Source organism: Cupressus sempervirens, chromosome 7, assembly GCF_028749045.1.
Source record: "Cupressus sempervirens isolate cs-2001-9-10 chromosome 7, ASM2874904v1, whole genome shotgun sequence".
NCBI classification, from domain to species: Eukaryota; Viridiplantae; Streptophyta; class Pinopsida; order Cupressales; family Cupressaceae; genus Cupressus; species Cupressus sempervirens.
Genome location: NC_143124.1, coordinates 330,025,731 through 330,036,889, shown reverse-complemented (window position 1 = coordinate 330,036,889; position 11,159 = coordinate 330,025,731). Strand labels below are relative to the sequence as shown.

The window sequence follows — 11,159 nt, the reverse complement described above, 5'->3', positions numbered from 1 at the left end:
GTGTTGGATGTGAAGCTGTCTTATAAAAACTCTTTACCCCATGTGGTAAACACAAACTTCCATGTTTATATATGTTAAGTTTCAACTTCTATTTGATGATGTTATAGTGTGTTTAAGTTATATTCAATAAAGGGTGCATGAAATAAGTCTTAAATTGTTAAAATCTCTACATTTAAAGGGTTTTTTTAAATTTGCCGATTCATCGCCGATTCACCCCCGATTCACGATTCGATTCGGCCGTGCCGATTCCGATACGATTCCGATTCTCGTTACTTTGATCTTAAGGGATTTTTTATGGGCTGATAACGTACATCAGAAACAGAAGATTCCTCTCTTGGCTTGGAGTAAAGTTTGCCAACCTAAGGTTCTTAAGGGAGCTGGTATCTGGGATTTGTCTCTTCAAAACAAAGCTTTGGGGGCCAAGATGTTATAGAAACTATACTGTAACCCAAACACCAACTGGGCTAGGCTTATGTCTGCTAAATACTTGAATTCTCCATCTAGACAGAGATTATTCACTACTACTTTGCCCAAAGGCTCTAAGGTTTGGGACTTCATCTCTTCTTGTAGGGATCTGATTCTTCCATCTCTTTCTTGGCTGATCCACGACGGCTCCAAAGCTTCCTTTTGGGATGATTCCTGGAATGGCTTTGCTCCTTTATTCCATCTCGTGACTGGTTTCCTTTAAATAATATTTTAAAGAATTTTTGGGGCACTCTCGTGTGCCATTATTTCACAGTCGATAATGCTTCCCAGATTCCCTTAGCCAAATGTAAGATCATTTCTAAGATTGATGCTCCTCCAAATCTTATTTTGGCTCTTCAGGCTAAGCTTGATACGAGAATGCTTGTTTATACCCCTCAAGAAGTTGAATTAATTTGGACTAATTCACAATCTGGACAGTATTCTGTGAAATCTGGTTATGATTCTAATTTCCTCAGGGATTCCACTGATCCTTGGCCGATTAGATTGCTTTGGGGATCTGCCTGCCTCCCTAAGGCGGGTGCCTTTACATGGCTGGCAATTCAGGACAGAGTTCTTACTGGGATGAGATTAGATAGGCTTGGAATTACTTTTGTTTTTTCTTGTCCCCTTTGTGGGTATTCATGAAGTCTGCAGATCATTTGTTTCTCGTCTGCCCATTTTCTATGGCTTGTTGGTACTGGCTTTTCTCCCAGCTGGGATGGTCTTCCTCGGTGGGCCCTAATCTTTTTTCTTTCCTTCAAAGCTGGCCTTGCCTTTTCAGATCTTCAGTCTTTGCTTCTTTGTGGGAGGTCAGCCCCTCAATTATTATCTGGAATATATGGCTGGAACAAAACAACAAGATTTTTAGAAAAAAATCTTCACCTCTTTCTAATGTTCTCCACAAGATTGAACAGTCTATTTCTGAAGTGGTTATGTCTCATCTATATAAGCATAGCGATAATCTTAAATCTTTTATGCATTGGGATAATCTCATTTATTGGTCTTGGCCCCTCTTGAGAAGTATTCCGAAACTTGGTTATTTAGTGAACAATGATAGAATTATTGCTCGTGCAAAAGCTATTTGGTCTCCCCCTCCGGCAGGTTTCTTCAAGTTGAACTTTGATGGCGCCTCTAGGGGCAATCCTGGGGTTTCTGGTGTTGGTGCTGTCATTCGTGACTCTACAGGTTCAATCCTTAAAGCAGTCTGCAGAAAACTTCCACATGGGACTAACAATGTTGCAGAATTGAAGGTTCTCAGTTTAGGTCTCTCCACTGCAGCGACATTAAACATTAAGAAGCTCGTGATTGAGGGTGACTCCATGGTTATTTTTTGTGCTATCTTCAATAAGTGATCACATTGTTGGAACCTTCAATACTATTTGGATAAAGTCTTACTGCAGCTTCAAGTATTTTCAGAATATGAGATTAAACACTGCTTCAGGGAAGTCAATAGCGTTGCAGATTTCTTGGCTAACAAGGTCATTGATGACAGCCAGCTGCAACATGAAGTGCGGCTTGATCCCCTTACTGCCCTCATCTAATCTTTGTCTTCTTTCTTTGCTTTCAGTTTTGTTTTGGGAGCTTTTTCCAGTGGTTTTCTTTTCCCGGTTCTTTCCTTCTGGTTTGCTCCCTCAAACCAGGTTCAATGTATATCCATTTTCATTTAATGAATATACATTTTTATATAAAAAACGAAAAAAAAACATCATATTAAAATAGACAATAAATCCTTATTTAGAATGCAATGAGCCAAGAGCCGATTTGATAGAAAAACCAGATGGCATTAGACTTCATATAACCAACATTATGAAGTATACATGAAAATTCATCTACTTAAATCCCATTCAACACATCATGTAAGTCTCTCTCCATTGCAGCAATGATAGCAAGAAAATGAGGATTAACTGAGATTATTTATAATACAAAGATTACCAAAATATAATCGACCCCCAATTCAAATGAAAGACCTTAGCACTATTAGTTAAGTTATTTCTGTTTGCCATGACAGCAGATCTTGGTGTAATGTTCCCATTTTTTGCCAGCATCAAAATTCAGGGATTAGCCTATTATTGTGATCCTCGTGGGCTAATATGGTGGTTAGAGGATTTTATTGGGGGATTGACACTTTATGATGGGGCATAATTTCATATTATAATATTATAATAAAGTGCAAATATAAGATTATCTTTATACCACAATGGAGAGAAGTCAATGAGCTCCCACAAGGAAAGAATAAAGGGGATGACGGGTTCTTTTCTTATCATCTGATTATTGTCATTTGCATTTGATGAGTTTTGTGGAGCCAAGGATTTCAGCATTTTCCACTTGAGAACGGAGTGCCACCATTTGAGCTGGTGAAATACCCAATGAATTTAGTATTGGGAGTACATCATACATGTGTTCTATTTGAGCATATTGGTAAAAATCCTTCAAGGGGTTGCAGCTATTGGAGAAGAAAAATCAGTCTTTTCATTGTGCCAAATTTGTGGCCTAGGGCTAGATTGTGGAGTACGATTGGGGTTATTACATTGGTATCAGAGCAGTTTCCTGCCAACTTGCAAGAGTTGGGCACAGTTTGATTAGTACTTTATTTTGGAGATTTGGTTTTCAGCATTATGGATGGTGCTAGGAGATTTGGTATTCATTTTAGCCGTAGAGGGCGTATTCTCCGCCAAGGGATGGAGATTCTGAGATACAAGGTATTGTGAAACAGTTGGGTGTGCTAGTGAATGAGATGAATCAAAATCACAAATGGATGACCCAACTGATTTTGAATCCAAGATTTGAGCAAACCATGATATCCTTTTTTCAAAGAGCGAAATGTGATGATATAGTTGTGGCTATAGATTTGGCGGACATTTCTTATGAGACATTGCATGACTTGGGCACAATTAAGGTGGAATGTGATAAGAATTCATGTCAGGTCAAGTCAGATGTTGCAATTGTTGGCATGAGTTCTCAGGATCATGTATTTGATGGCGATGCAGAGATAGTGGGAGTAGGAGCATGCGAGAATACTGTCATATCAGCAATCACACCCATGTCGGTTGAGCCATTTAGCGAGGAGTTTAGCAGTATACATGCAGTTGTAGATGTGTGCTTTGATGATAGTACACTTGTTATTGATGATAAGTTGTTGGGATTTTGCACTGAAGGGGAGGAAATCTTGCTTGTTTATGAATATATGACTAAAGGAGTGCTTTTAAACCTTTGCTTCAGTAAGTAAAGAAAAACCCTTGTTACCTTTAACACTTTTAAATTAAACAGACACATTTTTGTGGTATGAATGCCCATAAGTACTTTTGAATTACAGATCCTATAAAATTCGAAGTCCTTGATTGGAGAATCCATTTGAATATAATACAAGGAGTGGCACGTGGTCTCGCATATCTTCATGAGGATTCTGGAATTTGCATAGTGCATGGAGATATAAAGCTTGATAATATATTACTTGATGAGAATCTGAATCCCAAGATTGCAGATTTTGCGTTGGGAGCAGTCTTAGATAAAAATGGCAAGTATCAAAATATGCCAGTCGCTGGAACAGAGTAAGTTGCAGAGGTTTATATGCTATTGCGGATAATTGTTAGATTATTTTATATTTGTGCTAATTGTAAAAATGTTCTATGTTTGGTTGGCTTCTGCAGAGGTTATATAGGTCCAGAATGTAAGTTTGATGGTCGAGTAACAGACAAAATGGATGTCTTCAGATTTGGTGTGGTCGTCTTAGAAATAGTGTCAGGCAGAAGGCATGTAGAGTTCACTTGCTCCTTTCTGGGACTTGTCAAGTGGGTGGGTATCTAACATAATATTTTTCTTTTAATCTCAAAGCACTCTTTTCCTTTTTCATGTGAAATTGATCTTGTGCTGCAGGTGTGGGATCTTCATGAGGAGAATCGCCATCTCGATCTGGTAGACAGCAGATTAATTTGTAGTGAAACTTTTGACCCAAAAATAGTACTGAGAGTGATATTGATTGCCCTTCAGTGCACCCAAGAGGTGACGTTGAGGCCTTCCATGTCAAAGGTATCATTCTTGTTGTTGCTGCCTAGTGAAGAAATCAGCTTGCCTACACTGACAAAGCCAGATTATCTCTATAATAGCTAGTTAACCCTCTTTCTTGACATTATTCGAGTGAATTTCGTATCACAGACTAAGGTTTCTTCCTAAGCTTTGTTCATATTCACACTTATATATTATCCAACAATTTTTTTCCTAGAATAATGGACAATCATTCTTTTGTGGGGAATTGTCTATGTAGGTACAGTCATTCTTTTGAGAGGAATTGACTATGCAGGGATTAGAATGCACGTTTGATGCATTTATTAATTAACTCAAATAGCTGTATTATTTATTTCAATTAATTAAGGTCTATTTTGGTCCCTGCGTATCACCCATTATTTTAAGAAGTTACAATGATCCCCTTTTCCAAAGATATGATTTTGATGCAACATCAAATCTGATAATAAACGGTAGTTTTTGTTTCTGATATAGCATCAATTCAAGAAACAAACAGTAAAGGTAGCATTAGAACTAAGGGATTTGAATATTATTTTGGCTACTAATGTCTTTGCTTATTTATAAATAGCTTAAAATATAGTAGTGGGTGGGAATCGGAAAGGTTCAAAGATGGTTATTTTGGAATAGAGTGTTTAGTTTGTAGTTTCAATTCTGATAACAAAAGTTGGGAATTTGTTGAGCTTTATTTGGCAATGCTTATTGGTATTGTATTTCTCATCTTTGCTGCTGTGTTAGATTATGTACCTACAACAGGGTTATTTAACTTGAAGAAACAGGGATTGTCTGTACTTTGGTATTAGAGGGAAAAAAGATGGTTTCGAAGAAGTCTATCTGAACTGTGGAAGGAGAAGCATAAGGAAATCAGGGCCACAAAGGAATGATGGTTTAAGAATGGCTCAAAGAGATTAGAAGGCTAGATTGCAACTAGATGATTCCAAGCAAAAGCAAGAGAACATGATCAAGACCTAATGAGTGGACTAACTGAGGCTGTGTTAAGACAAGGATCGACAGTGAAGATTCAAAGTTCCAACCTTACAGATGAACTTCATTAAATCTGATAATAAATGGTAGTTTTTGTATCTGATATAGCATCAATTCAAGAAATAAACAGTAATGATAGCATTAGAACTGAGGGCCTTGAATTAGAATAATATTTTGGCTACTAATGCCTTTGGTTATTTATAGATAGCTTAAAATATAGTAGTGGGTGGGAATCGGAAAGGTTCAAAGATGGTTATAGAATGCTGTATTCAAATCAGACAGGTGTTTTGAGATGGAAGACATTGATGAAGACGACAAAAAGGAGGTGAAAAGTGCAGTATCAAAATTGAATTCTGATGTTTCTATATGGTAGAGAATTTGTAGAGTATCTAAGACAAGATAGGGAAAGGATAATATAAATGTGTGGCCCAAAATGTCTGAGCATCTAAGAGCTAGCTTTCTGCCTTAAGACTAATAGGAAAAATTATTTGCAGAATTACAAACATTCATACGATCAGTTGATGTAAATTTATTAAAAACAATTCCCAAAGTTGCAAGTCTAAATTGTCATACAAGAGAATGAAGTATAAAATAGAAGCCAAGTATGTGAATGAGCTAAGGTTCAACTTCAAGATGAGCCTCAGTCAAACTGCATAATATGGATCAGGTAGATGAATATGCTTGGAAGCAAAGGAACAATTGAACTAGAAGGCAATGGTGAATAAAAGAAGTGACAGTGCTCCAATTAAAGGAAAATAATCTTCCTCAAAACTACCAAAGGAGTAAAGACTTGAGGAAAATGAGAAACCCAAGTTTTGGAGGAAGGGCTTTAGAGGTAGAGGATGAAAAGAAACTTGTAACCGTCTTTTGATGTGAGTTTTGTTCCACTACAGCATGCAGAATCAAATACTTAACAAGGAGAAACACTGAACACTCAATCCTCTCTTGATATAAGGTCATCTCTCATGCTAAGCTTGCAAAGTAAGATCATGAAATGACTTCAAGGTCCCTTCTTAATGGTGGACTTCAGTCAATTTTATGATGTGATATGCTAGTTATCACAAGGGGACTTACATTATTCATTTAATGGATATCAACTCTTGCACTTCTAAAGATTTGTATTGACAATGTGTGACAAAAAAATGGTTCAACTTTCCACTTCAACTCCAACTTAAAATTTTAACTTCTATTTCTACTTCTAACTAGGAATAAAAGGAACCATAGATGGACTTGGACTCTAGTAGGTGTAATCTCACAAGCACCTCCATCCAACTAGTGCAAGCTTCTAAAGTATACACAAATGATTTTCGCATCAATATCCTCTCTTCAATACCATCGTCTAGATGCAAACCAAAGATTGAACATCAATTGAAGTTAAAGTGTTTTCATTGGCTTACCATGCAAGACACACCATTGGCAAGAGGTTAGTGGCTTGGATTTGTTTGATTCAAACAAGAAAACATCCACAATAACTTCCATTCAACTAAACTAATTCAACATGAAAAGAAATCTACTCCAAGTGAAAGATCGAGGAAACCATGCAATACTATAAAGCAATATTAAGTAATCACCATGAAGAACCAATAATGAATCATCAATTACTTTGACAAGCAATATAGCAACAACTTTATCAATTCTCTCCCTTAGCTAGCCTACTCTAATCTAGCTCTCTACTACCTTCAATCTCTAGGCTAATCTAAAAGTTCCTCCCTTAAGACTAATGAATTACAAATGAGAAGTCCTTGGCATTTTATAGTAGCTTCATTACAACAAAGGGTCAAGATGTTGGCAATTTGGCTAGATTAGCAGGAATTGTTAGAAAGGCCAGGGTTGTCGTTGCACCAAAAGATTGACTTGTTAATGCCTGATACAACCAAGTCTTATAGAACCACAAAAGGTGTTTAAGTCATGTGCGAACCTTGCGAGGGATGTTGGCCCACTGCCAACAATCCCCCTCCTAGCGTCACTCGTCGTGGCCTACATGATTTGAACCTGTGACCAAGCTCGGGTACCAATTGTTAGAAAGGCTAAGGTTGTCGTTGCACCAAAAGATCAATTTTTTAAACCCTGATACAACCAATAGTCTTATAGAGCCACAAGAGGCGGTTAAGCCATAGCGCAAACCTTATGAGGGACGTTGGCCCATTGCCAACACAAGATTGATTCAAGCTTGAGGGTCAACATTTCTTCCCACAAACCCTAATTAGGGTTGTCAAATTTGCAACCAATTACATGAAGGTACCAATTCATGGGCCAATAAGAAAATTAGAATGATTTTGGTAGCCAATGAGAAAATGGTGCACTTGGCATATAGTGATCGATTGTGCTTAAAATTGAAAATTCTGATTGGAGGAAGCAAATAATTGCCACCTTATCATCCTTTAGAATATCCTCATGGAAGCTTCTTGAACCATTTGCATCTTTGTGAACTTGATCTTTCTTGATTCTCTTTGAACATTTCTTCATGTAGTTGGACCCTTCATGTTTTCATGAATTTCCTCTTGATGTCGGCTTGAGTTTGCAGGTTGATAGCTTGAACATGAATCCTTCTCACTTGAGTCCTCAAGGTTGATCCATCTCCTTGTGGTATCCACTTGAATTTTTGAGGCTTTGGTCATCCCCTTGCCCTCTAGCTTCTCCTTGAATTCACCTTGCAAAACAAAGGAGAAATACATTAAACTTATGAGAAAAACATAAAAATAAAATCACATTAAATAATAAATAAAATTCATCCCAATTAAAAACCAACCATTGTGCAAAGTCAGGGAAAATTTTAATCCCATTACAATGCAAAACCATTTATTATTATTATTATTTGTTTCTAGTTTTTGTAACTCTCTCTCTCCTCAACTTTTTTTCATTAATTGAGAAGAGGTAGGATGGAATTGGTGATTAACAAATGATGATAGCTGGCTTAGGAAATTTTTGAAGATAGGAAATTTCTCCAAGAGGTGGATTTTGGAAGATGCAAAATTTCCTTGAGAGGGAGGTTTCGGAAGATGTGAAATTTCCCCAAAAGGGAAATTTTGGAAGATGTGAAATTTTCTCAAGAGGTCCAATATCCTTAAAATTTCCTCATTTTAATGTTCCTTGGTGATACGTTGCCCATGTTGCTGGCCTCATGCCATAAATTGATCTTCTAATGCTTTAGAGGATGGCAAAACTTGGGAGACTCAATGTGGGGAAATTTTAGAATATGTGACATTTCCCCTAGAGGGAGATTTTGGAAGATGCAAAATATCCTCAGGAGGGAGATTTCAGAAGATGTGAAATTTTCATTGTTCTAAAGTTGCAATGCTTAAGTTTCCATTGAATAAATGCTCGAGACTTGAGATTTTTTGGAAGAAATGAGGAGGTAGGGAAATTTTAGAAGATGCAAAATTTCCCGAAGAGGGAGATTTTGGAAGATGCAAAATTTCCCCAAGAGGGAGATTTCAAAAGATTCAAAATTTCCCTAGGATTTGTTTCATCATCTCTCTCATACTAAAATTCTAGTCTCTACTTGAACGTAGACCACAAAAACTGTCATGCCCTAAATTTAACAGGGCAGAACACAACCAACAATTTATTATTATTATTAGTTCTTGCCTTTGGTAGGATACTATTTTTTTCATTCAATTCAATTTTTCAATTTAACTGACCAATCAATTCATAGGATTTCAAAGATTAAAAGAAACCTCAAATGTTTATATCTTTTTCTAATTTTTCATTATTTTATAAATCACATTTTTCATTCATTCTATTGGACCATTCTATTTTTGGCAATGAAAAAATTCAATTTTCTCCAACAAAAATATAAATATTTTCTAACAACTCTATTAATGAATGCATTAAATACAACTTTATCTTTTCCGCATTTGTGACAAGTGGATTAACTTAAAAAAAAAACAAATCTTTTCTATCTTCCACCTCACAGATGAATGTCTAATCAATATTAATTATCCCTATCTATTTTCCTTACCAAGTTCAAATATAGAGTTAAATGTTTTATATTTCTTATTTTAAATATATTTATTATTAGTTTTACATTAATGTTTATTTTTGTAATTTGTAAAATGTCATTTCTTTAAGTTTACATTATATTTTACTAGCTACTATTTTCCGATCTTATTCTAATTAAGCTTTTTAAAAGCAAACATAATAACTTAATGCTTTTTTGTGGAGCTACCTAAATTATAACTAATTTTTGAAACTAAAAAACTAAATCAATTATAATTATAATTTATTTTATTCTATTTTTTAAAAAAAAATTATTCTAAATTGTAATTAAATTAATAAATAACAAAAGTATATTTTTTAGAATCTAATTATTTCATAAATTTTGTTAAAAAAATTTATGACGAATTTGAATAATAAGGTCATATTTTTTAAAAATGCTTATATATTTTGATTTTAATATTATTTTATAATTTTGAAACATATATTATATGAAATTTAGATATCATTGCTATTTAACTTTGAAAAACATATATCAAGCTTTGAAGTTTTTAGAAAGTACAATTATTATTGAAATGGCATTGTTATTATTTAATGTTCAATATTCTAGCACTATTAAATTAATAATTACAAGACTTAGTTTTTTACATATGAGACGACTCAAAATTGAATAATGATCTATAATTTAGTCATCAGTAAATCAATCATACCAATACTGTTTCATTATTTTTATAAGCCAAAATTATTATTATGTTATTACCATCATTATTATTTTTCTTTGATTTGTTGATCTTAGATTTATATGATTTAACTCAAAAGACATATTTATTATTTAAGTATTTTCTAAAATGACACAAAAATTTCTATTTTCCATCTAGAATAAATTATCAAAGTTTTAATTTATTTAGTTTAATGTCAAAATTTATTTGTCACAAATTGGATGGAATTTTCTTGGTTGAATGTTCCAACTACTTGTAGCCCAAGGGGTCAAGTTTTCTTGGTTGGATGTTCCGTGTCCTTGGGCTTAGTTGTTAATGGCCTTGGGAACTTTTGCGTTATTCTCTTTAGTCTAGCTGTTAATGGCATATTAAATCTAAGATTTATACTAAGTTGATTAAATCTATATTCAATCTCAACTGCATATTTCTTCTACATGATTCTTCCACTCTTGTGCATTTCATTCCATTATGCTAAAAACTGTAACTAATTTAATTTCCCCTTCATGCAATACTACTTTAGTCAACCATAAAAACATGGAGGCAGGAACTTTGGCGCATGCGCCCCTTGTTATTATTATTATTATTTAATTTGAATTCTTAGATTGACATACACATGTTACGACTAAGCTAGCACAGAGTTAGGCAGTTTGGATGTACCTATTCCGTATACACAAATAAGAGTTACGCACAATAGATGGTATGTGTGGTCATAAGCTAAAATCATCGTTTGAAGATGATCTCTTAATTTAGCTATTTATCATAGAGATACTTTAATAAAAAATGGATCACCTTAACATTTTACCTAGGTCTTAGGTAACCGAGAATAAATAATTTATTTTTGAATGCCTTAATATGTAGTTGATTGATTATTGTTCTAGTTGATCACGATGTCAGATGTTTTGTTTCCTTCGACTCTCTAGTGTCACATCAAAATTAGTTGTAATGGTGAATCCAATTACCTTTATTTAGGGTTCTACACCGATTGTGTATAGAAGAATGACATGCAAGGTCCTAAGCAACATAGGTTCACAGGTTCCA

General features: G+C 34.8%; 1 protein-coding gene across 1 annotated transcript; it reads left to right on the top strand.

The window, feature by feature from the left end:
- Window positions 1-3,597: 3,597 nt before the first annotated feature.
- On the top strand, window positions 3,598-4,847 carry LOC149546768 (cysteine-rich receptor-like protein kinase 26). The gene is made up of 4 exons (XM_089791348.1): window positions 3,598-3,683; window positions 3,779-4,013; window positions 4,113-4,257; window positions 4,339-4,847. The coding sequence occupies exons 1-4, from the start codon at window positions 3,650-3,652 to the stop codon at window positions 4,570-4,572; spliced, it is 648 nt and encodes a 215-aa protein (XP_089647474.1). The 5' UTR covers window positions 3,598-3,649; the 3' UTR covers window positions 4,573-4,847.
- The last annotated feature ends 6,312 nt before the right edge of the window (window positions 4,848-11,159 follow it).